The 26,840-nt window shown below is 44.5% G+C and overlaps 2 protein-coding genes across 3 annotated transcripts in view; one reads left to right on the forward strand and one right to left on the reverse strand.

The window, feature by feature from the left end:
- The window catches only part of PREPL (prolyl endopeptidase like), a 405,224-nt gene extending 382,194 nt beyond the window's left edge, over positions 1-23,030 (forward strand). For both annotated transcript variants that reach the window (XM_085612773.1, XM_085612774.1), the window contains 2 exons: positions 10,127-10,212; positions 22,763-23,030. In XM_085612773.1, the coding sequence (XP_085468899.1) occupies positions 10,127-10,212; positions 22,763-22,840 (164 nt within the window). In that variant the 3' untranslated portion in view covers positions 22,841-23,030. The remainder of the gene's footprint in view (positions 1-10,126; positions 10,213-22,762) is intronic.
- SLC3A1 (solute carrier family 3 member 1) overlaps positions 22,951-26,840 on the reverse strand; it is a 58,306-nt gene continuing 54,416 nt past the window's right edge. The window contains exon 10 of the mRNA XM_085612775.1: positions 22,951-23,736. Within this exon, the coding sequence (XP_085468901.1) occupies positions 23,296-23,736 (441 nt within the window). The 3' untranslated portion in view covers positions 22,951-23,295. The remainder of the gene's footprint in view (positions 23,737-26,840) is intronic.

Below are 26,840 nucleotides of genomic sequence, written 5' to 3' on the forward strand. Positions count from 1 at the left end.
CATGAGGACCTAATGAGACAGTTTGACTCTGGTGAACAGCTTTTGCTGGAAAAGAAAGGATCAAGGTAATATGGTTACCTAGCAGGGCCGCAACATGGGCCTGAGAATACTCGTGCTTTATCGTGGTCTTCTGTAACTTGCATATATAGATCTTTTATCTTGCAGTGTCTCCGAACACAATTGGCTGGAAGGCACATTGAGGTTCCTGATGTTTTTTCAAGCTGGCCTCTTTTAGAGTGGCGTAGGGGATCTTGTCCTCTTGAAATCAGTAATAAGGGCATTGTCACAAAAGGTGAAGGTCTTGTACAGTCTCTACAGCAGCATGCAGGGAAAAAGAGATCTAGTAAACTGATAACCATTGGGCTCAGTTCCTGGACCCTTGTCAGCTTCTTTTTTTTTTTTCTTTTAACAAACATTTGCTAGACTTTTTGTCCACATAAACATATTGTTTCTGATCTAAAACATTATAAAATACACTACCATTATTGATTAATATAAAACAACTTTAATATACTTAAAATACCATTTCATAACTCATTTAAAATTAGCATTAAAAGTAAAGTCACCCCTAACGCAATACTCTCTGAATGCAAGGGTAAAAATCATCAAATGCCGAACATACTGTCTGCAAGTCAGTTTTCTGAACCTTAGACTATTCACAAGGACCTTCACCATCAGACAGACAGTTTTTCTGAGTAGTGTTTGTCCAAATCGCCTTTTGGACCTAGTGTGGAAACTGCCTCTAACATTTCTTCGATTGAGTTTCTCTGGGTGAAGATATAGAGAGAGGTAAAAAAAAATACCTACACCAGATTCATGTAGCAGAAATAGAGGCATTTTTGTAGCTCAGCAGGTAGGAAAATCTTCATTCCTCTCAGGTATTAACAGTTCAACATCACATTTTAAACGTTGGACTGGCATACATATTCATAGATAACCCCTAAATTGTTCCAACATCTTCACACCAATTTGTACTACAATATAGTATCTTTCCTGTCCTGGGTGTGTGCATAGTACCACTGAGTCCCGTTCCGACCCCCACCCCCTGCCTCCCAGTATGACCTATATTCTCAATTCTGCTCCATTCAAAATTAATCAGTGTAGCCCAGTCCACCTCAAAAGCATTCACATTGCTTCTGTTGGAGGTATCGCGGGATGTCCACTAGAGTAGTAGAAACAGACAGTGTATAGTGTAGCAGTGTCAAGGCAGAAAGCCTCGGTCATCTCTTCCTATCATCTCCTGCTGTTGTTTGCCACCTCTTTCAAACTCTAGGTTGTCATTTGGCCTAGTAATAGTTATTAAGATGTGTATAGAGATGCATAAAGGTGGAATACCTCCAGTCACAATTGCATGAATAGTTCACTTCAGCTGGGGCAATATTTCAGATCTTTTAAATAGAAAAACAAAAACATTAACTGACATCTGATTTCAGATGTGGTTTATCTGATTTCAGATGTGATCTTTTCAGACCAAGTTACATCAGAATTTGATTTTAAAAAGTGATTGCTGCTAAAGGTCTGAGATCCAAAATAAGATTTAATGTACATCTACCCTTTGTCGCAGAGCTGCCCGGGACCAGTGCAGCATTTAAGCTGCATGATATTCACTTACAATTGTAGGTCAAAATATACTGCTCAACAGTTTCATAAATACCTAATATACAACAGGTAGGGAGGCCTGCACTTTTACTTTTGCTTTACAATGACCCATATATTAATATTTCATGATGCTTCAGTTTTAGCCTGACAGTAGGCCAAAACATCTAAGACTAACATGGGTTGCAGCTGTAGGTCATGTTTTATTGAGGCTTTTTACTTAGTAGCCAATTCCCTTACCAGGTCGGATACCATGGGGTCTAAAATTGGAGGCGCAAAAGGGTAGAAACACACTATGCAGGTGGGATTTCCTACAGTCACATTTTGTCAAAGGTTGCAGAGTTTTTTTGCAGTCCTGAATAGTGTGTTCAAACAAGAACTGTGGTGTGAAAAGGTTGTCTGAGGGAAAGAAGAAAGAGTGCATCTACTTAAAAAATCTAAAAATGGCAAAAGAACATGCCCCATAGATGAATGCGGATTAAAAAAAGGTTAAAATAACCAATTGTTAAGCTTCCGCGCAATTGGCTCAAAACAGACAACGCTGTAAACAAAATACTCCTCCATAGACAATGTACAAATAAACAATCAAAAAAGTTTCTATTCAAGTAGAATCCACAATTAAAAACGTGCCAATAAAGAACTTTTTTTAAATACTCACATAACTTTGTAAACCAAAATGCACAGAAGGAACCCATCCCATTTCTCAAGAATTTTCAAACTGGCAAATCATTACACAACCAAACCAGACATGTTGGATTTCTATTTAACACATAGGAAAAACAACAGCACCAACCCATTTCCAACAACTAAATGTCAAAATTTATTGACAATAACTCCCTGTTTTTCGACTTTCGAACAGGATTCCATCCAGAAAGATGCACTTGCCTTTTTCTACTGCAGCTTGTGCTGCAGCCCTTTTCTGGCCCTCAGCACAAGTCACAGTAGAAAAATGCATTTTCCGACCGCATACACGACGCCCTTATCAAAATTTGGCGGGTGGAGACAGCTTTGTGTGAAGACAGGTACAGCCCTATTCAGGTGTCAGGGACAACTCCTCCCACCACTCTAGCTCAGGAAGTCTCATATGTCCAGTGATGGCCCATCAGAATAGGCAAGACACATCTCAGCTCCCTTTGTGTGACTGTCTAGAGTGAATGCACATGAGCCCAACTGTCATCCTAAGCCAGCCGTGGATTCTACAGACAGGCAGAGGCACAGAATGGTTAAGCAAAAAAAGGTCCACTTTCTAAAAGTGCCATTTTCAGATACAATTTAAAAACCAACTTCACCAAAAGATGTATTTTTAAATTGTGAGTTCAGAGACCCCAAACTCCAAATCTCTGTCATTTCCCAATGGCAAATTACACTTAAAAAAATATTTCAAGGCAATCCCCATGTCACCCTACAGGAGAGATAGTCCTTGCAATATTGAAAAATGTAATTAGCAGTATTTCACTATTAGGACATGTAAAACACAACAGAACATGTCCTTCTTACCTTTAAAATACACTGCACCCTGCCCAGGGGGCTGCCTTGGGCCTACCTTAGGGAAGACTTACATGCAGTAAAAGGGAAGGTTTGGGCCTGGCAAGTGGGGTGTACTTGCCAGGTCGAAATGGCAGTTCAAAACTGCACACACAGACACTGCAGTTACAGGTCTGAGACATGTTTGCAGGACTACTCATGTGGGTGGCACAATCAGTGCTGCAGGCCCACTAGTAGCATTTGAGTTACAGGCCCTGGGCCCACCGGGACTTTAGGAACTTACTAGTAAATCAAATATGCCAATTATGGATAAACCAATCACAAATATAATTTAGACAGAGAGTAGGAAGCTGGCTCGGCATATACTAGACCAAAGTAAGGTATCCAGTCCAATGGATCCCCAGAGGTATAGCAGAGGCTAAATTAGATAATCACTAACAGCTCTATTTGTGGTAGTGTGATTGAGCACTTAGGCTTATCAGGAGGGTGTGGTAAGTATTTATTGTATTCACTCAATCAAGGCTAATGTCACACACTCAGAGACAGAATTCAGACCAATTAGGTAAGTATAAAAAAGGTATATTTAGGGTTTATTTATAAAATCAAGCAGCAGGTAGTTAATAATACTTTCAAATGAACGACTGTTCAAGGAAATTCAGTTGTTCTAATTGTAACAGTTACAGGTTGATATCACTTTTCAGGATACTTGGCATTACACAGTAAATACTCTTTGATTACTTTCGGATAACTTACAATAGTGCTCACTTTTCCCCATACATTAGCAGTTCTACATAGAATACTTTCTAGACCCAAAATCTCATACTATGAGTCCCTGTGGGAGGAAAAACGGTTATCCAGCTCAGAGGTAAGTATTGGACTTACGAGGTTGAGGTTTTGGGGTTTGCATTCACTCTAGGTTCTCCAAGGTCCAAGTGGATACCCTGGTTGCACCACCAATGGCTCTGGGGCGGCCGGGTGCAGAGTGCCAGGGGCCCAACGTTAGCCAATAGGCTAAGGGCCTTTGGTTCGGGTCTGCTGGCAAGCAGGCCACTTCGGTGTGGAAGCAAAGCTCCTAAGGTTGCTGTCGGCACTGCAGGGGCCAACGAACGTCACAAGAACTGCACCGCCAGCGGCGCCGAGGCGGCCGGGTGCAGTAGGTAAAGCGGACGTCACTGTCCCTGGGCTTCCCAGTGGAGACCGTCGGTTTTGGAAAGTTGCAGGCTCGGTTGGGAGCACCTCTTGGAGGCGACCAACGACTGGGAAGGCGACTGGGGATCTGGGAGGATGCTTGGACACTGTTGATTGGGCCACCCAAGGCCTGGAAGGCGTCGAGGGCTGAGGGGTCTTAGGTGTCAGCTTCCTTAGGCTGCGATCGGTCATGTTCGGCGGGGACCTTCAAGTAAAGGCTGTAGGTTTAGCATCGAAGCTTGTGGGAGGTCGGGGGCCACCGGATCCCAACTTAGGATTGCCGGGGGGACCTCTTTGGAGTATGGGGCCACTCTCCCTTGGGCTGGGGCTGCCAGGTGCAGGGTGGTGCAGAATTGTGGAGTCTGGACTCTGACGGTTTAGTTTATGGCTTGAGCAAATCCAGTGCTCACAGGAGAGAGAGTCTGATGGTTGAGTGCAGGGCAGGTCCTCTGGGCTCTGGGGTTCTGTTACTGTGGGACACGCCTGTTTCTTCGCTGTAGGCAGGTCGTGGTTGGGACAGGCTGGTAGGGCTGAGGCCAAGTCAGTTGGTGTCCTCAGTTTCTTGCTGGGTCAGCAGGCTCTTCAGTCCTTCTTCTTTCGAATCTGAGGAGGCAAGGTTCAGGGTCGCCTCTAAATACTAAATTTAGGGGTGTTAAAGGGGTGTGTAGGTTGGGACCAATGGGTCCCTCCTTTGAGGTGAGTACACCCCCTATTATGCCACCCTCCAGTGGGAGGGGACAGCAGCCTCATCCTAATTGGCTGAGTCCCCTCATCTTCAAGATGGAGGGGACTGAGGTGTGTGCTTCACCTCGTCTCCCCCGGCTGAGGGGTGGGGTTGACATAGGTGGGCACACCTCTCCTCCTAACTCGGTTTTCCTGCCGATTCTCCCGCCCATAGTGGGGGTCAGAATCGGTGGGAGCCAGTTGCTGGGTGCAGCAAAAGGCAGGGACAGCGTCCAAAGGCGGCAGGCCTTTGAAGCTTCCCCTTTCTTGGGTGCAACCCATCCTGGGGCAGGAGCCCAGGATGGGCTTTGTTTCTGAACCCAGAGAGCGGAGGCTCTCTACCCAGGGGTTTAGAAACCTGTCTGGTGGTGGCAATGGCGGGCAGCCATTCAGGTACCACACCAGGGCTGGTCGGCTTTCAGGGGGCAACTCTAAGATGCTCTTTGAGTACATTTTAAATTAAATCCTACACTGGCATCAGTGTGGGATTAATGTGCTGAGAAGTTTACTAGCAAACTTCTCAGTTTTTAGTAAAGCCATTATGGAGCTGCGGAGTTCTTAGTGACCAACGCCCAGACCATATACTCTTTATGGCTTTACTACACTTACAATCTTTATTGAATGAGCTTAGACACTGTAGGGGTACAGGGCTCATGCCTCTGTACCCTCACCTTAGGACTAGTGCACCCAACTAGAGGGGTGACTTACCTAGGCCTTAGGCAGTGGATTGCAGGCATGGCACACAGAGGTGTGTGCCATGTTGACTCTTTACCTTTCTCTGGTGCTGCAGCCCTCAGAGGCCTTCCTTGGTCACAGTGTCCTTGGTACCCATGGTACCTTTTACAAGGGGCTTTGCTGTGGCCAGGGATGTGCCAATTGTGGATACAAACGTACCATTTTGGGAAAGAACACAGGCCCTGGAAACCTGATTAGCAGAGTCCTAGGGCACATCAATTCGGGTTGCATCAGATGTCAGGCAAAAATGGTGGGTAACCATGCCAAGAAGGGGAACTTTCCTACACAGAACATATGCACTTTAGGACTGGTTAGCAGTAATTAAGTGCCCAGAGTCCTAAAACCAACAAAAACCGGTCAGAAAAAATAGGAGGAAGAAGGCAAAAAGTTTGGGGATAACCCTACAAAAAGGGTTAGGTCCAACAATATCTATATATTTATAAACAAATATTTATTATTAAACATAAACACAATATTAAATTAAAATTTAAAAATTATAATAAAGTTATATTTATCAATGTTGTATGCATATGTGCATTAGTATAGGCTGACACCTCCATGGAGACATGCATTAAAGATATAAGTATGTAGTTGTAGATTGATAACGTGTAGACAAGTTGTCTATGTGAGGGTGTGTGCTGTTTTCTTGGATAATACATATATGTCTTAGTACATAAATCTGATCATAAAAAATGTTCCTGTAAGGAAATAACAAAATACTTTAGATAGTAAAGATATATATATATTTTTTTTAAGTGCCTAGTTATAATTATGCACAACATACATGTCTATGTTTGACCATGTAAATGTTATTACATATATATACATTTGGGTGTAGATATATAAGGATCCTTTCATTGCACAGAAATATTACAATTTAATATATACATAGATGACTATGAACATAGGGGTTTATGTTCCAATAAAAAGCAGTTTAAAATTGTTAAAGAGCTCTCTGAGCCAGTCAGCTATTCCCACTCCTCTCAGTTACACGTTGTGAAGATATTGCCAACTAGTTTTCAGAGAAAAATCGACACTATTTATTCCACTTTAGCCCCCTTCCCTCCTTATTAGAGTTGGATTGGAATTAACTTGGGCCATGCCCGGATGCTAGAGTAAATCTTGATAAATTTACCAACATATCAAGGGAACAGGTGGAGAAGACAATGCTTGAAGTCATATCAGATTCCCCTCTTGAGCCCTTCCATCTTTTCCTGCTTATTTCTCATTCCCAGTCTGAATTGTACTCCAAGTTTTAACTCATCTTTGAGAAGTGCCAGATATTCAGACAGGGAAGCAAGCATTGGTTCACCGCCTAACGAAGAAAGCAGGAGTTGACGTCTCTGTATTTTCAAAGGACTGCCCCATTTCTTTGCTTCCATATATATCCAAAGTTTTTGAAAGACTCGTCAACAGTCGTCTGACAACTTTTTTTTAGAAGATAAGAACATATTAGACCCTTCTCATTTAGGCTTCAGACCTGGGAATAGTACAGAAACCACCATCCTGGCGATTTTGGACAATATAAGATTGGAAGCAGATCTGGGCAAAGCAGTTGCCCAGATTCTACTTGATATGTCATCACCCTTTGGCACTTTCATGCATAGCCTCCTAATAAACAACCTTCACAAAGCTGATATTCATTTGACAGCTCTACGGTAGTCTGACTCTTTCTTGAGCAATATAACTCAGTCGGTTCAACAAGATACTATAAGACCTTCTCCCCATAGTTCAAACTGCGGGGTGCCACAGGGCCCATCACTTAGCCCGCCACTGTTTAATGTTTATGTTACAGCCCTTATGAAGCTGGTGCATAAATGGGGTTTTGAAATTTTCTCATACGCTGATGACACACAATTGGTCATTTTCCAAGGGGAGACATTTGAAGAAACCAGACAAAACCGCTCTAGTTACCTAGAGGAGGTAGCCAGTTGGATGAGGGCTCAAAACATGGCACTTTCCAAATTGTCTGTCTCTCTATGTGTTCCCTGCCACAGTACTTTTATATATGTTAAGCGGGGAGCTATAGCGCTGTGATATCCCCTTCGGGATGAGTGTTGAGCTTTATAAAAATCATAAAATAGGATAAATAAAATAAGTATTTAACATTTTTTTTTAGAAAAAGTACCCATATACATGGGTGTGGAATTTAATATCTATTTGTCCCTGGGTCAGGCTGCTTCAGATTTCTACTTGTCCTGTAAAACAATCCACTTGTCCATTTGCTGCCATGAAGTGAGATGACAAGTTATGGAAGCAATCCCCTTATATAAGACCTCTGATAATAGCTCCTCTGGTTATGCCAAGGCTCGTATTATATATTATAGCAGTGTGTGGATACTAGCAATGCCCTTATTTTTCCACCTTTCCTGTAGATCTACATACTGAGTTGGAATTAGCAGGGGGTGGTAGTACCAGGTTTGAAATGTCCATGAGCAAATCTACACATGCATGTTTGCTCTTGCTAAAATGCAGTTCACAAACATTTTGTATCAGTACCATTTCCAGGTCTACCCTTGCAAATTCATGAAAGTCGTAAATCTGCACTAATGCAAAGTGTACACCATGAGTGCACTTTTGTGACTTTTTAAAATAATTTCTTAAAGAATTGGGTCCCTAATTAGGTCTGGTGTTAACCAAGATCTTTTGTTTTTATTAAAATTCTCTCTGTCTATCTGTCTAGCTACTGGCTGGATTCACTGTGGGTGACGGCATTCTGCTCTTTTACAAGGAGCATAACAGCACAAACTATAGTTTCTTTCAATGGCAGAGGCTACTGTGGTAATGTGTACTTTTTGAGACCAAATAATATTTTTGGTTTTAGACAATGTTTTTGTTATAAATGTGAGGACCCGGCAGCTCCCACAATAACCAGTTCAAAACAGACACACACTGACCAAAACAAAAGGGTGACCACCAACTCCAGATCTGTTGGCTTTACCAACGCTTATTTATTTTCATGTTTCCTATAATCTTGTTGAAACTGTTTTACACTGATTTTTCATTATGAGTTTTTTGGGGAAATACTACCACATATCAAAAATATTTTACGAAATGATGCTTCAAAGAAATGGTACTTAAAAATTCTTAGCAGTTTAGCAAAACATATTTTTTCTAGTTGGGTATTTTTTGGGAACATTTTATTTTGAACGTAAATAATCAGCAGGTTTGCTTTCAGCTTATGCAAGTGTTTGCATCTCATCAGAGAACATTCTGGGAGCATTATACATAGCTTCATATTATTAAACTTTGCAAACGTAAGTAGACATATTTATATTGGAACCACTGTCAGTACTGCAAGCTTACAGCATTTCTTTAGAGGGCTCACCCTAATAATACATGTTTTCCATTAATGAACCATAAATACAAGTCCAAACAACATGAACATATGGATTCAAAAGTTACCATAATGTGGTACTGTAAACTGCCAGCCAAATAGTTTGTTCTGCGGGTGATTGGCCCTACTTGTCTCAAGTATAAATTAAACATTAAAACTTGTTGTCCTTGACCCCAAACAATATGTCCTGGGCAATCCGTGGCATATATATCTGCTTATATCTGCACAACACTTGTGAATGTCTGAGCATGTAAATATTACTATATACATATTATATATATATATATATATATACACACACATATACGGGTGTTTATATAGTGGGATTTGTGCTTTGTACATAAAATTGTATAACTGTTTACATGTGAATGTATTTATACATATTGCTATATATTTATATGTTTCTATAAATGGATATATACATTTTATTTACGGGGGCAAACATTTATTGTAATAATTTTCTTTTTCACACTCTGCCATACCTCCTTTCTCTGACTTTTCCCAAGCCCCTCAGACCAATGCAGAATCCTAAACACCCCTTCCTAACTCTTTCCCCCATTATCCAATATATCCAGCCAACAGGCACACATATCCACCACTCCAATTACAACTGACTTCTTTCCTTCACTTATCCACTACATTTAATACATCCCCTCCATAACATAGTAAATGCCTCAGTTCTCAGGGAGCACTAATGTAGCACAATTACCACAACTAATCCTCAAGTAAGGAAAAAAAGATGCTTTTTATTAATTTTCTACTTCTTAACTCTAACCTTGGGTTCTCTAGTAGCACGCTACTCACCGCAAAGCACTTCAACTTCTCATCAGGGGTAGTTAGCTCTATATAAATAGAATTTACAATTACAGGAAAATGAATTGATAGCTGTCCAGATTCCTATAGAATTGCAAATCTTTATAATTTCAGTCTTGCAAGATCAGCTTCCTCAAAAGGTGTTAGAATTGATCTGTACAAGAATAGTGTTTCAGGAACGAAAGGAGAATTAAAAAAAGGTGGTATTCTCAACGATGATTTTAATTTTTGTATCTGTGTTTGTTTTAGGACTAAGGGCATCTAATATCCTTTTACACATTCAGCCAGGAGGAAGTCATTGCAATTCCCCATCTTGGGAAGATTCCTTGAATGAGGTATGTGGATGAAAGACATTCTTACATTTTAAATTCAAATATTAACAATTCTTGATAAAAAAGATTCAATGTCTATAAATGATATTAAGAGTGATCCTGGCTCATATAGAGGAATATAAAAAGTATGGAGAGGTTAGGGCACATGGTAGCTAATCTTTCAAAAGTGTGGCAATTGTGGTGATGTCATACCCAGAAATGGTCTGCTGGTATCACAAGTTATCGAAATTGTGAGAATTAGAGTTAGGGAACCATGGAAAATATGGTGGTATAATGTATTAGGATTGTAATGAGTAATGCCTTATGTTATAGTTGGGGGACCACAGTGATGAGCTGTGGCAGTCTGTCGCTCCAGTGAAGTGATGTAAAGGGCAGATTTATGACTGTATTGATTGGTCACAAAACCTGCGATTCGGTGAATCTCCAGGTTTGCGACCAGTAAATGAGCTTTGTCAAATATACTAAACATATTACAGAGTCGCTGAATGATTGTAGGCAGCCATAATGCATTGGTATTTGTAAGAGGTGTGTTTAGGTGTCCCTTCCCACTACCGATTCTTTATGGTATGTATTAATGTTTTGCAACTGAAAGCCAGTCGCAAACCATTAACTTTATCGACTACTGAAAGCTAGTGGCAACCCATTCGCAAATGGGAGAGGGCCCCCAAGATACCCCTTTACTTTTATGAATAGTCAAAACCTTTTTTTGTTGGCCAACTTACTTTATCAAAGGTATTTGTGTGTTCCCTGAAATGATCAGTCAATTTAGTGGTCCTGGACTACCTGTCTGAAGTTGAACTTGTGCTAATGCTATTGTATCCTGATCTTCATTGTTAGACCTGGTATTCTTGGCGTGGTTTCCCCCTAACTTTTTGCCTTCAGAGCTCCTGTTTTTGCTGACTTCGGTTTTGCTGATCTAAGGACTCTGGGCACTGCACCACTGCTAACCAGTGCTAAAGTGCTTGTGCTCTCTGCTCAAAACATGGCAACATTGACTTATACCCAATTGGCATGTTTAATGTACTTATGAGTCCCTAGTAAAGTGTCCTACATGTGCCCAGGGCCTGTAAATTAAATACTACCAGTGGGCCGGCAGCACTGATTGTGCCACCCACTTAAGTAGCCTTTAAACATGCCATTGCAAAGCCTGTGTGTGCAGTTTTAACCTGTCATTTCAACCTGGCAAAATAAACCTTTTGCCAGCCCTAAACCTTCCTTTTTAATGCATGTAAGTCACTCCTGGGCTTGACCCTGAACAGCCCCAAGGACAGGGTGCAGTGTATTTAAAATGTTGGATATGCACTTTTAAGTTTTACATGTCCTGGTAGTGAAAAACTCTTAAATTCGTAGTATAACACTGGAGTTGCCTTATTACATTTTATAAGTGTAACTGACAAATGAGAAGAGATAACTGGTTTGTGTGTGTTGTCTCTGGAATCCTAATTTAAAATCTTAACTTATGGTGAAGTCGGATTTTTAAATTACAATTCTGAAAATGCCACTTTTAGAAAGTTGGCATTTTGTTGCCTTAGCCATTTGGTGCCTGCAGCCTGTCTCTGGTCATATGAATGGGTGTAGTTGGCCGTTGGTGGGCTTTGTGTATTCCTCCGAGACATCCACACACTATAGGGGCTTAAGTACGATTGGATGGGCCATCAATGGCAGGATGGGAAGGAGGAGATGGGCCCAGCCTCACTTACACCTGAATAGACTGTGTCATATCTCTTCACAATTGGCTGCATACCCCCTGTTGTTAGTCTGGACCCAGGACAGGGAAGGCAGGGCAGCTGTGCACTTGAAAGGTATGCCTCAAGAAGCTTCTTCCCATTTCAAAGACTCAACTGTGTATAAAAAAGGGACCTCAGTACACTTCTGGCCCTGTGGATACTATGTCAGGATGAAGGAATGCTGTGCTGCCACAAGGACTGCCACTCTGCTGTACTGCTACTCTAAAGGAACTGCTGACCTGCGGTGCTGCATGCTACCTTCTTGCCTGGGGAAGAAGAACTGGACCTGCAACTTCTTCTTGAACCCAGGACCCCAGAGTGACTCAAAGAGCTAGTCTTCTGGCCTCCTGATCTGAGCCTCTGGCACCTGCCTTCAGCAAGTTACTGACTCCCAATCAGTGCTCTCAGGTCCTGGACCATCGGTGTCGCTATTGAGCTCTTGAAATCAAGCTTTTGGGCTCTTTGCAACCGCGAACGGGCCCACTTGCACTGGAACCACGCCACTCTCTCCAAAAATCCTTGTGAGCCACCACCAGCCTTTCTCTTCGCACAGCAAGCATCGATCGCCCGCAGGGGACTGCAAAACTCCAGCCTGCCCATCTGCGACACCCAGCCTGCTCTGAGTGCAATGCTGATCACTGCCCGCAACACTCTCCTGGCTCCCTGCGAACTTCTGCAACAGGAATGGGATTCCTGGCACAAAACCTGAAAAGGTAAAAGTTCAGCTGGACTAATCTGGAACTGTATCCGACCCACTCTTCATCGCGGTTTGCCTGAACTTTTGACTTTCACCCGGCCCAGCGGGCCCGATAGCCACGGTTGGTGCTTTATGCGGTTAGGCTCAGTATTGCAGTTTATTCTTCAAAATGTCATACCCCGGTCCTACTTATTGAATTTTTGTCTTGTTTTATTTATTAAATTAAGTTGTGTTTTTCTAACCCAGTGTGGGATCCTTTTTTGTGGTGTTTTCACAGTTTTACTGTTTGAAGTGCTGCACAAATACGTTACACATTGCCTCTATTTAAGCCTGATTGCCCTTTGCCAAGCTACCAGGGGGTGAGCACAGTTTAAGTTGGGTTTGCTTGTGACTTACCCATACTAGCATTGTTGTTTCTGCTTGATCAGGGCTCACAACCCAGTCAACCAGTAACCCAATGTCTAACATTAATCTTTCTGGTAGTCATGCATCGAAGGTGACATAGGTGCAATCTAAAAAATAGACGACATTTTCAGGTTGCTCATATATTGCAGTTTCTACACTAATGGTGACCTAAGAGCTTTGGTAAACCCCTTAGATGTAGTTTATTTGTCCTGGTGATCTCTTTTTTGTGTATGTACTACTTTGTTCCCTATGCTAGCACTCTTTCTGAATGCAAACAGTGGTGGTTCAAGGACATTGTCAAAATGTTGTAAGATTTTACAATGTTTCCTGTTGTGCCAATATGAGTGGGGTGTTTTACAGTGATTGGTACCATATGCATTGGTGTATGGACGTTTCATTAATGTAACATAGATTATTTTGTTTGTGATTGTTCTCCCTATACTATCAGGATGCAAAATATGAAAACAATTAGTTGTTTTGCCAGGCCAAGGGAGTTGAAAATCAGGTAGAGCCTATGGTCCAGATGAAAGCCCAGGGATCCTGTAGCCATCGGGATTAAAACATGTTCTCCTGATAAGGAGTGTGAGAAAGGTATCATAATACATACCTAACTTATCCCACTCTTTTATGTGTTTTTACTGTTTCATGGGGAAGAACTCTTCTAAGTTAGTTAATAAAATTGATTCTAATTATACCTGTCCTAATGCTATTTTAACAGACATAACTGAGACCCTCAAGTTTTCCACTTTACTCCCATTGGTAACTAATTGCACAAAAAAATAGCTCTGGATCAGCCAGCCTAGCACCCTGAATAGTGTTGGTGAAGGGGCAATCCCAGTGATGAAGCATGAAACCTAATGTGGGTGAGGAGTTTCATTTCTTTTTAGGAATCTCTCCCTTGATTAATAATCCCTGTTAATGCTGGCATGTTTGCCCACTTCGCCAGCACAAACTGAAGCAATCGCTTAAATGCTTGCCTTGTTATAGCACTATTTGCGGCCCCGTAATAGGTGTAAAGCCTACCAGTCTTCTTGTAGTTTACAAATTGCCAGGTAGATGGTACTGAGTCAGGCACTCCTCCCAACTCTTTTAGTTGGCCCCCCCAATATCAATAAGACTTTGTTACACACTTCACATATGCGCCCTTTTCGTTGATCAGACCAATCTATTCATGGGCCAGTAATGCCTCATGGGCTGCCCTAGTAATTTGGGTATTGATACTGCATTATATGAGTGAATGAGAGGACTTCAGGTTGAATGGGGGCTTTAAGATGGTAAATTTGGACAGTTGCATTTCCAGTGCCTTAACTGACCACAATAAAACATGACTCTTTCAGAGGGATTGTGTCCCCTATTCCTTTACCTTGCCCCGTCCCCTCGCCCTTCCCTTAGATTTCTTTCTTCCTCTTCTGACACACAATGATTAGCAACAGTGACCAACTTGATTAAACCTTTTGTTTGCTACCCAATGCATATCGTTCTCGATTACTCCTGGACCATTAGCAGCAGTCCCTGCACATAGGCAGCCCCCACATCATCCTTAGCTTGTTCTACGGGGTTGGTAATACTTGAATATCTCTCAAACATATATTTCACCCTCACTAAATAATCTGCTGGGGTCTTAACTTTATTCTACTTCCCATTCAAAATCTTTGTCCACTCGGTCTTGAATGAATATTATTCCATCATAGCATTTAAAAGCATGTCTTTGGCCTCCGCCTCATCATCAACCGGTGCCTTCATGGCCAACTGTATTTTTCAATCAATCAATCTGTTTCTTTACTCAGCACCACCAATCTCAGTCCAGTCTACCCAATTAGTCCTGTAACACTCAAAAACGTTCAGTAATTCCTCACGGGATCTCAAAGCATTTTCAGAAAAATGCTTATTAATACTGAACAAGTTAGCTGGGCACCATTAGACATAAATGGTCATTCTTCCTCCTGGGCCGGGGTACTCCCATAGGGAAAAGAGGCAATTAGGGAAATCTTCTCATGGCTCCTCTTTGTCAGTGTTACTAGAGGATGGTGTGTTAACCTTCACAGGCATTTAGTATTGAGACTCTAGCTAATCGGCTCGCAGTTCATCTGAGTAATAGTTTCAGTAATTATCCTGGGTAATGGTCAGTTTGCAAGTTCAATCAATTTGGTGTGTAGTGGAGAGTCATCGGACCATTATGAAAATCAAGTGTGTGGGATTGTCGAGTCAGCCTCTTGTTGTGTTCTTCACACGCCTCCTCTAGTGTTTCGCCACCAACCACACTGTCGGTCACCTGTCTTGCTGCAATCGCTTGGGCATACCCTGGGTGCTGGCAGGCAGCCGGCACTGCCCCGCTTCCGAGCGTTCCTATTAGAGCACTTTCTGCGTTGGTTGCTGGCCTCAGATTGTTAGATCATCCAATGTATCTTCCTCCTTTTCTTCTTCAGGTTTCTATTTATCAGTGATAATTTGGGGAAATAAGCAAGGAGGAAGTGGGCAATATAAAAATAGTCCCTAACCCTGACCCTAAAGTGACTAATATAGTATTTGAAGTTTCTCATGGGTCTACTTCATTCCACGTATTTGGGACTTGTCATTTCTCTGGTTTGCTCCCTTGTGACAATTCATGCATGTTGGCTGTTGTCCGCTATGTACTTTCTTCTTATGGTCCTTCTCTTTAAATTGTTTACATGTTCTAAGTCAAAGGAACCTTTCTCCTGAAAGTACTTTTCTGTTGCCACTTTTTCAAAAACCTGCATGTGCTCTTTAGACGGTATTGGTACACAACATGGTCGGCAGGCGTCCCTTTTGCCGGGGGCTATTCAGGTTTAGATTTTCCCACCCCCCTCCTTATGTCATTTTCTCACTTAAAAGGAGATCAAACGTAAAGGTTTCTGCTCGAAATGTGCTACTGCTTATCTCATAAAGGAAGGGAGGGTAAAAGGAAAAGTTGAAAGAAGAGAGGGTTATCCGTCGGCCTTGGAGGAAAGATGGGAAGTATCTCGCACAGTATTGTTTTGATTCTACTTACACTGGTCACAAGTTCAGTGAAAGGAAGTTTACATTGATTGTTGCATTGATGACTTTTGACATTTCGTTGCCATTTCTAGGTGCCATACTTTCCACGTCTAGCATCTTTATACACAGTATAATGCTGCATTATCTATTTCAAAGGAGACACATCATTTAAGTGTTATCCAGTTAAAGGGCTTCATAGCAGTATTTGACATATTTATAAGTACTCCCTCTAGCAGAAGAGGTTTTGAAGCTAGAGAAGTGTGTGGTTTGAGGTCAAACAAACTTAACGTGTGGAAGTTGAAGCTAGCACACAAGCCATTCAGGGCATCCCTTTTCATTTCCTAGTTTTGCTTTATACTAACCTATTTGTTCAAGACCAGGTAACAGACTCTTGAATCCTGAGAGCTTTATTTGAATCCCAGCATCACCGTATGTCAGAAATTTCAAGAGAAAGTCCTTGGCTTACGAGACTTGCTTCCTCCCCTGATGGAAAGTTGAAAACACTTCTTCAGACCGACACAAAGTACCTATATTCAGTATACTCTTCTTTAAAGACTGATAGAGCTTAGCCATTGCATGGATTTCCAATTTTTTCAATGCAAGCAATGACCAGTCTTTCAACTGAAGAGCTCGAAACAGCAGCTGCCTGTTGGAAGGAGTCTTTTGTGATGTTCCACTTTGCCCATATCTTGGCAACATTGAACATGGCACCCTAGACCTGTGCAGTAGACCTCACAGATTCAGCATTTCTATCTGGGGCCCTCAGGGAAAGAGCTGATGTTCATAGCAGAGGGCCCATTACAAATACTAGGTTTTCATGATAGCAACGTCAGCGATTTTGTTATTACGATTAATTTACATAGACAAAAGCAGATGTGTGCACACTCCCCACATACCAAAACCTACCTCAAGCAACAGCTGTAGCTTGCTGTGTGTTCTGAACTTCCCATGCTGAGATTATGTGCGGCTGGTTCAGCAAGCATTGGCAAATTTGGATAATGCCCTATGCCGTACAATTTATCTAGTAAAGCTGCCATGATCACTGTAGCAAAAAAAAGGGCAAAAGAGATTGCCTCAGCAGCTTACATCCATAATGGTGGTAATTCGTGATATGCTGTAAGGCACGATGGTGGTCATCCTTTGTGTAATGCTTGCACTGGTGTTATGGTGGCAAATCTTCATATATTACTATCTTTATTGGCACAATGGTGTCCATCTCTGGTGTAAGACTTGCATTGGAATAATACTTGCAATTTTCATTATTATAACTAGTGCTGTTTGAGATCTCAGCCTTCTATGCACCCACTCACCCATTCATCCTTCCTTGTACTCACTTATTCAACATTCATCCATCGATCCACTCGCCAAATAATTATCCATGTACTCAGTCATTCATCTATCCACTCACTCGCCCGTCTAACAGTTAATTCGTTTTCACATTATCTGACTCTCCCATCAATACAGCCACACTCCCAAACTTGCTAGTGAAGCACTTTTGCTAATGAAATGCAGGACCAATTGGCTTTGTCAGTGTGTTTTTAATTGTAGTATCTGATAGAGACATCTAGCCACAGATTCCTTACCCTATTCCTAAGGGCCAGGAGATTGGTAGGGGTCACTGGACCTTTTAGAAGACCAGCCTTATCATAAAATGGACTGACATGAGGAGTTGGGTGAGGCCAGTGGACTGGACACCTCTTTAAATTCTGGTATGCTTTCCCCCCTACCGTGGCTACAGAGGAAGGAGCGCCATTTGCTATGGTAGTGCGAAGGGTGGCTGAGGTCCTGGACCTTCAGCTCCCTTTGGTGGTGGTCAAGACTGTTATCTTGACGGACATCTTGTATCCAGGTGTCTCCTCTTTGGAACCCTTGCATTCCTTTAATGAGGTCCTTACAGATGTCTTACTGAGTACCTGGTCCAAACCCAGCACAGCGCTCCTGAGAATAGGATAATCACCCCTGCCACCGCCCTGCCCCGGGCAGCCCAAGCTTACTCACCACCCACCCTACCCCAGAGAGCTTGGTGGTCCAAGCCTCTACCTCCCATTGCGCGTTCCCTTGCGCTCCCCCAGACAGGGAAACCAAGAGGCCGGATAGTTGAGGTAATAAATGTTTTCTTCCACCAGCTTTTCATTGTGGTCTGTGAATACTGCATACTTATTGGGCCATTATCCCCAATCCCTGTGGGAAACAGTTCCGCAAGTGCTGCCACAGGTCCCGGAAGAGGCCCATCCATCCTCTCCCAAGCAGTATCAGATGGGAGAGATGCATGGAATTTCGCCATCCGTTGTAGTCTCGACATGACCATCCCAGTGCTGCAATGCAGCATTGGGATTGGCTCTCCTAAGCCAATCAAATTCCTGCAATGCAGCGTTGGGATTGGTCTGAGCACCGTAGTTTGACGCTCAGATGGGGACTGGTGCCCTGGGCATGTTCTCCACCCAGGCTGTAATGCAGCCTGGGTGGAGAACATGCTAAGTACGTATGATGCTTTGGCTGGCCGGCCAAAGCATTGTGCGCACTTACAGTGTGCTCATCGCTCTCCCCCTGCCCTGCTCTGTGAGTAGGGCAGCCCCCCCCACCCCCATGCTGCTCGGAAGGAACAAATAAAATTATAATTACATCAAGTTATTATCATTTTATTTTTCCTTTCCTTCACTGCTGCAACGCAGTGGGGCGACGCTCCTCCGCCTTAGCGGAGGAGCCACTACTGGTCCCCAGTCTGCCTTTCACCCCTTTCATGGCTACGGAAGGGCCTTTCAGCCGCGCCGGTCCTATCCCAGCAACAAGACCACACAGTCCAGCAACAGCAGCGAGGGCACAGCTCATTCTGACCCTGTGAGTCGGGTAGGCAAAGGTCGGGTCAGTCCACCACCCCCTCCAACCTCAGCCTCCAAACCCGCCTAGTCTTTCCCTTCAAGATCATGGGCTGCCAGTTGGTAGCAGGATCCGCCATCACCTCCACCGCTGGCTCGATATTACATCGGACAGGTGGCTCCTCCAGAGAGTCCGAAGGGGCTACTCCCTCCCCTTCAATGCTACCCCTCCTTCCATGCCTCCATCTTAGGACCGGCTGATGGAGGATCATCTTATTTTGTTTCAAGAGAAAGTCATGGCTTTCGGCCAAGGGAGCTATTGAAGCGTTTCAGCATCAGAAGTAGGCTGTGCTTGTTATTCCCACTATTTTCTGGTCCTGAAAAAGGAGAAGGTCCTTCGTCCTATCCTAGATCTACAAGCTCTTAGCTACTTCCCCCAAAAAGGAAAAGTTGAAGATGATCATATTGGTTCAGGTCCTGTTTGCCCGGGACTTGGAAGTCTTGATGTAGTGTTGGAATTGCAGGACGCCTATTTCCATATTCCCATCCTAGCTGCTCATCAGCGCTACCTTTGGTTTACGGTAGCCAGAGCATTTTCAGTTCACCGTGCTCCCCTTTGGCCTTACCAGTATCCCTCGGGTGTTCACCAAGGTGATGGCAGTGGTGGCAGTTCATCTGCGCCGATCAGGGGTGTAAGTCTTCCCCTATCTCGACGACTGGCTGATGAAGAGGGGCTCACCCTAGGCTGTCATCTTTCACCTCCAGACTATGGCGGACCGTCTGCATTTGCAGAGGTTCACTATCAATGTGCCGAAGTCCCACCTAACTCCCTCTCACACACTCCCTGTAATTGGAACTGTTCTGGACATAGTGCAGTTTCGGGCCTATCCTTCCGAGCAACGAGTCCAGGCTATTCAGGCTATGAAACAGATGCTTCAGCCTCTATCCTGGATTTTGGTGAGAATGACTTTGAGGCTGCTAGCCCTCATGTCCTGCATCCCGCTAGCGACACATACCAGATGGCATATGCGGGCTCTGCAGTGGGACCTGAAGTTCCAGTGGGGAAGCATCAGGGGCACCTCTCTGACATGGTCCAGATCTAGGAGGGAACTGCACAGGATTTGCAGTGGGGTCTGACAAACCACGATTGAGTTACAGGCAGACCCCTCTTTTTTCCCCAACCAGATCTCACAGTAGTGACAGATGCATCACTCCTGGGATGGGGCAGCCATCTGGGAGAGGTAGAGATTGGAGGACTCTGGTCTCTGACAGAATCCGGACTCCACATCAACTTGCTGGAGCGCCAAGCGATTCGTTTGGCATTGAAAGCCCTTCTTCCTTCCATTCAGGGGAGGCTAGTACAAGTGTTTACAGACAACATCACCGCCATGTGGTACTGCAACAAACAGGGCTTGTGGATCCTGTGTCTTGGGATTGGCTGGAACACCAGGGCATATCCCTGGTGGTTCAAAACCTGGCAGGTTCGCTGAATGCCAGAGCGGACAAACTCAGCCGTCAATGCCCAGCAGATCATGAATGGCGTCTCCATCCGGAGGTGGTGCAAGATCTCTTTCAACAGTGGGGAGAGCCTTGGTTACATCTGTTTACCTCTGCTTAGAACGCGCAATGTCAGCAGTTTTGTGCGCTGTAGTTTCCAAGGTAGCTCTCGCTCAGAGACGCTTTTCGTCTCGAATGGAGTTCAGGCCTCCTTTACGCCTATCTGACCATACCACTCCTGCCCAGAGTTCTCAAGAAGCTCAGGACCGACTGGGCCCAAGTTATTCTTGTGGCTCCGGGCTGTGCACGGAGAGTCAGTTATGTCAAGCTTCTCCAACTGAACATCGATACTCTGATCAGGCTGCCCCTTCGGGAGGATCTTCTGTAGCAGCAGCAGGGATGGGTTCTCAACCCGAACCTGTCAACTCTACTCCTTCTTGTTGGAGAATTAGTGGTGGCAGTTGACAGCATTTCACTCTCTTCCCGAAGTCTGTACCATTATTTTGGCAGCCAGGCGCCTGCTACCAAGTTGGTGTAATATACTTTCCAGAAAAGTATATTGACCCTCTTTCTGCTTCCATATCGAATATTTTAATTTTTATTTTAACGGCTGCCCAGCAGGGCTCTGCTCTGGGCACTCTATAAAGGTACCTTTCAGCCCTGTGTGCCTTTCTGCAACTGCCAGACCAACCCTTTTTATTTATAGCTCCAATTGTCAATAGATTTCTCAAAGGCCTTGTACATATGTTCCCACCTTCCCCTTTCATCATGCCTCATGGGACCTTAAATTGGTTCTCACCTTCCTAATGTGTGCCCCATTTGAACTTCTGCACAACTGTCCCCTCCGACTGCTTACCATCAAGACAGCCTTTTTAGTGGCAATTACATCCATCAGGAGCGTGAGTGAATTGCAGGCTTTGTCATGCAAGCCTCCTTACCTGATAATATTTCCTGACAAGTTGGTGCTTCACATTAAGACTTCTTTCCTCCCGTAATTGGTAACACCCTTCCTTGTGGGGCAATCTGTTCCTTTGCCCACTTTCTATGCTCCTCCGCATTCTGTAAGGAAGATGAGCGACTCCACCATCTGGACACAAAAAGAGCATTGTTGTTCTACCTTGACCGCATTAAAGAATTCCGGATGGACGACCAACTCTTCGTGGGGTACATGGGCGCTAAGAAAGGTTGTGCGGTGCAGAAGAGGACTCTCTCACTATGAGTCGTCCTCTGCATCAAGATTTGCTACACTGTGGTGAAGAAGCAGCCTCCTGAAGGCTTAAGAGCTCATTAAACCAGAGCTAAGGCTGCTACCACGGTGTTGCAGTTTGGAGTTTTAGTCCTCGACATTTGTCAGGCAGCTACATTGGCATCCCTGCACACATTTACCAAGTACTACTAGCAAAAGACACACAATTGATGGACGAAATGCAGAACAAATCAAAACATTCACCCCCAGTCAAGAGGTCTGGGTTAAATCCATCATTCTTTTGCTCACAACGCCACCCCAGTTTGGACCCAGCCATATGCAAATCAGTCTTGTCCCTGTTCCTCATGGGAGCAGTCCAGCCCGAACTGCCAAGCCAGGTCCTCCCAGGACCGGAAACAAGCATTCTGGAACCGGTTTTGGGGCATGGGGAGCAACAAAACGATGTATTTAGGCCCAGATCTCTGTACTTGGGTGAATGTTTGACATTGTGCAGCATTTTATCCATCAATTGTTCATTTTGCATTTGTCACCCCGAGTGGGATGGGTATGCCCAGGCATGGATCCCCGTGCTCTCCATGGCACTGGAGTCAAGCTAGCCTGGCTGATGGGGGGGGGGGGGGGGGGGGGTGATGTCCTGAACGGGCCTCAGCATGCTGGTTTCCAGTCCGGGGAGGACCTGGCCTGGCCGTTCGGGCTGGACTGTTCCCATGGCTAACAGGGTCGAGACTGATTTTGCATATGGCTGGGTCTGAACTGCAATGGCATGGGGAGCAAAAAATGCTCTGGCCTACGGTAAACCAAAGGTAGCGCTGATGAGCAGGCAGGATGGATTTAGGCCCAAATCTCTGTACTGGGGTGAATGTTTGACATTGTGCAGCATTCTATCCATCAATTGTTCTTTTTCCATTTATAACTTCAATAGCACAGTTTCTGACAGTGTCAAACGCAAGGACTGCAAAACATAGGCAGCATGGAAATTTGAGGGATGCATTCAGATTTCTCTTGTATCACAGGACTGATTGATCAAATGTTACATGTTAGTACTATAGATCTTACTTTCTTGTGGGCATCGGGCGATAGTTACTATTGGCCATTGTGCACTATATCGGTAGCGGGATTAGAAGGTGAGGAGGAAGGGATTAATTAAACTTTTTACTGGTTGCTCAACATGCTGACTAAAAATTTAATCTACTTCTATCTTTTGTAGGTTGCTGAGCAATATGCCTTTCTGTGCAAAGAACTGGGACTTGAAAAAAGGAGTAAATCTGTAAAAGATGATTGTTAATCTAAAGCCTTGACGTGGATGCCTTGAGCAGTCCTTAAATCCTCAAAAAAAAACTACAAATTTGCCTCCCCAAGGTCTCCTTGGTGTTATTTGCAGATGTATATCATGAATTGTTCTGATTTATTTATTTCTAAGATCAAGAATATTTGTACTTAAAAAAAAAGTTGCAATAAAGGTACATATGTCTATATTTGCTATGTGTTTACTGTCAATGATTCCTGCAAAACACAGCAGAAATGTCTCTGTTTCTTTCCTCTGCCCCCTTCTTTCTCCTGGCTGTACACCCAACTCTTATGAGTGATTTGATTTGTAAATAGACAGAATAGATATATCTTTTTGTTGCCATGTGTAAAAACCTTTACACTGATTGTTTAAAAATGTGGGAGTATTTAAAAGACATTTGTTTTCCCACATGCCATGTTTGTTATAAAATGTATCAACCATTTCTCTCCAGTCTAGCAGTTCTTGTAGAGTAAGTTTAAAGCCATTAAATAGCATGCTTTTTCTGAAACATAGCAATTGTTCTTGAAATTGGCCATGGTGTGCACTGGCTTGTTTGTTTTGTATTGGAGGACCAATCCTTCTCCCTTCTCAGTTGGAATGGACTCAACTTTCACGCTCTTGCCTTTGTTATTGAAATTTGTGCTCAGTCGTATTTGTGCTTGCACCGGAAGTTCAATGCCTGCAACCTGCACATCTGTCCTTGAAGCGTTTCCAAAATTGAGCACCATCATAAAGGTTGTGTCCAAACCATCAAACTCCCTGACGTAAACAAAGACATCTTTGTCGCTGTAAATGTGGCACATCCACCCTCTGTGAATGGGCAGTTCGTTCTGGCGAAGTAAGCTCAGCTCGCGGTACAAATTCAGAGTGGAGTTAGGGTGAGCTTTTTGATTCTGTAAGAAAATTAAAAGTGAGATATGTGAATATTGCTTATTTTTCTTGTACAGGATTTTGTAAGGCATATGGTTCTATTTCAGGTTTTCTCCCTGTGTTGCCTACAACATCCTTCCATGTTCTAACTCACAATGTTACCTTGGTATATTCACTCGAGTACCATATGCACTTACTACGCTAGTTTAGTACACTGCTCAAGAGTAAGGGAATGCCGAAAGTGGATAATCTAATATGGAGTATCATATACATTTAAGAGACTGTGGTAATGTTATGGAACTTTAAAGCACTTTGCAGATAGTTACATGGCACTGTCACTCACATTTCTGTAGTAACTGAGATGTACATGTTGCTGTTATACTGCCTAAGCCTGCCACCAATGGCTTTAAATTCAGCAGAGCCTTTCACATAAATAGCAAAAAAGCGTAAGGGGTGCTAAGAAAGACAAAATACTCAGGATTCTGCAACTTCACATCCAGTTCATCATCCAGTAATGAATTACGGATGCAGTGGTCACATTATAGTCTTTCAGCTATGACTTATGCACACAATGGTCACAATATAGTCTTTCAGCTATGACTTATGCACACAATGGTCACAATGTAGTCTTTCAGCTATGACTTATGCACACAATGGTCACATTATAGTCTTTCAGGTACGACTTATGCACACAATGGTCACATTATAGTCTTTCAGCTACGACTTATGCACACAATGGTCACATTATAGTCTTTCAGCTATGACTTACGCACACAATGGTCACAATATAGTCTTTCAGCTATGACTTACGCACACAATGGTCACAATATAGCCTTTCAGCTATGACTTACTGTTAGAAATGGGATTTCTGGTTGGCTGAGGCTTGCGCCAAAGCCAGGCAAAAACCACCATCTAGTCAGGGCTGGGGAGTTACACGCCAAAGATAACCCCTGCACACCCCCTTGGTAGCTTGGCACGAGCAGTCAGGCTTATCTCTGAGGCGATGTGTAAAGCGTTTGCGCGCGCACCCAGCAACAACACCCAAGGCCCACCACAAAGGAAACTCCACACAAGGTATTCTATAAAAATAGCCTTTGTATTATACACAACACATCAGATAAAAACACACACTTTACAATGTGCCAACAGGCACGGGCAGAATTTACAAGGGATTATATGTACAGGGGACAGGGCCACATGGACCACTGTCAGGAATTAGCACTCTTAGAACATAGCACTTAGAACATAAAATTACAGTTGCACAAAATAACATATGTAGCACACAACCAGTAACTACTGGTATCAGGTAAGTACCACCTACGCAACCCTAACCACCTTAGGAAAATATTGCGCAGGGAATCAGGACCTCACTAGCACCACCTGTACTAGGGAGAAAACAACCACCTAAGTATCACAATACCTATAGGGGTAAACGCACATTACACATGATGCATCACATTCAGAGGGGTAGAACAAGGCACATGACGCATAAACACATTCAGAGGTGCAGTTTAGGAAGAATAGCGCCAAACTCACATTAGCCACCACTGTGGCAGTCCCTAGGCCAACTGGCCTTGAAGGGGCAAGGACGCCCTGTGTCCAGCAGAGTCAGGGCGCGCCTGCGCAGGTTACGCAAACCAGGGCGCACAACCTAAATGTTGCAGCTGCCCACTAGGTGCTGGGCAGCTGGAGAAAGTGAGCGTGGGCACCACTGCACCTTCTAAAACAAATGTGGCACTCTAGACAAATGAGGGGGCCAACGCTGAAGCCTCACCAGGCTCTGGGCATGTCTAATGCCCCCAAAGCGACGTAGGAACCACGTGGGCTCTCAACCAATACTCTGCCCCTTTGTTGGAGCCTCGTGGGCTCAAGACAGCTGGAAATGCCCCCTTGAGCCTTCTAGGCTCGAGAAATAATGGCCCCGACGTTGGAGCCTCGAAATGCTCGTGCACAAATGTGGGGGGTAATGTTGGAACGCACCAGCGCTCTCGAGCACACAATGCCCCCGTACGTTGGAGTCCCACACGGGGGACTCTTTCACAAAATGCCCCCGTTCGTTGGAGTCCCACACGGGGGACTCTTTCACCCTGCTGCCCCCTTCCAACGAGGCGCCCCGTACTTGGAGCGTTAGGCGCTCGGTCTCCACTCGGCCCCCACTCACCGGGACTGCTGCTCCGGTCTCTGCGGCGCTGCTCTTCCTTTCGCCCGGGCCCCCTCCTGGGACCCGGGACTTGGGGAGCGGAGCCTGCCGGGCTCCGAGCTTCCGGATTCCTCTCTCCTCCGGCCAGTGCAGGAGCGCGAGGTGGGCTCTCGTCGCTTCCTGCTTCAAAGTCCCGCCCACGTCCCAGTCAGCGTTGCCTGACTTCCTGGGCTGCGGCGGTGAGTTGCGATCGCGGTGACGCCGGGTGGGCACCCGCGAGGGGGGGGATGAAATTCAATACGGCAAAGTCCTTGGCGGGGTGGGCACCCGCTAGGGATATTAATTTACCAACAAGCACACCACAATGCGGGGTGGGCACCCGCCAATTAAATAATTAAATACGCGGGGTGGCTCCCGCTCGGTCGGCAAAAACGGGGCAAATGCCGGGTGGGCACCGGCTGGCGGCAATAAAGCGCTCCTGAGCGCTAAGGGTGAACAAAAGCGCTTCCAGGCGCTTGAGGACACAAATGAAGTGCTCCCAGCGCTTTAAAGGAGGATCCCCGTAGAATCCAGCAAAGTTCTTCCCTGCAGGCAGCAGGGCAGGGGTGGGGGGCAAGGCTGGACCCAGAGCCAGCTCACTGGGCCTCCAGGCAGGGAGGTAGTCCAAGTGGCGGTCCTCTGGTCCAGCAGCAGCAGCAGCCCCCCTCAGGTAAGATCCTGGCAGAGAACAGTTTCTGTGGGGACACAGCCCCATTTTTATACACTAAAACCCTTTGTTCTGGGTTCAGGGTGAGGGGGAAAACCAGTCGCAGCTGGTTGGGGAGCACCCTTGATGTGCTCAGCCCCTCACTCTATTCACTGGCAGGGCTAGGGTCGTCAGTCGCACCACAGGGGGCGGAGCCAGCATTGTGTGGGGAAAACCCTGCCCTATTCAGGACCCAGGTGTACTCCTCCCACCCATCTAGCTGCTGATCTCCCCATTCACCA

Source organism: Triturus cristatus, chromosome 6 (assembly GCF_964204655.1).
Source record: "Triturus cristatus chromosome 6, aTriCri1.1, whole genome shotgun sequence".
In the NCBI taxonomy this organism is placed as follows: Eukaryota; Metazoa; Chordata; class Amphibia; order Caudata; family Salamandridae; genus Triturus; species Triturus cristatus.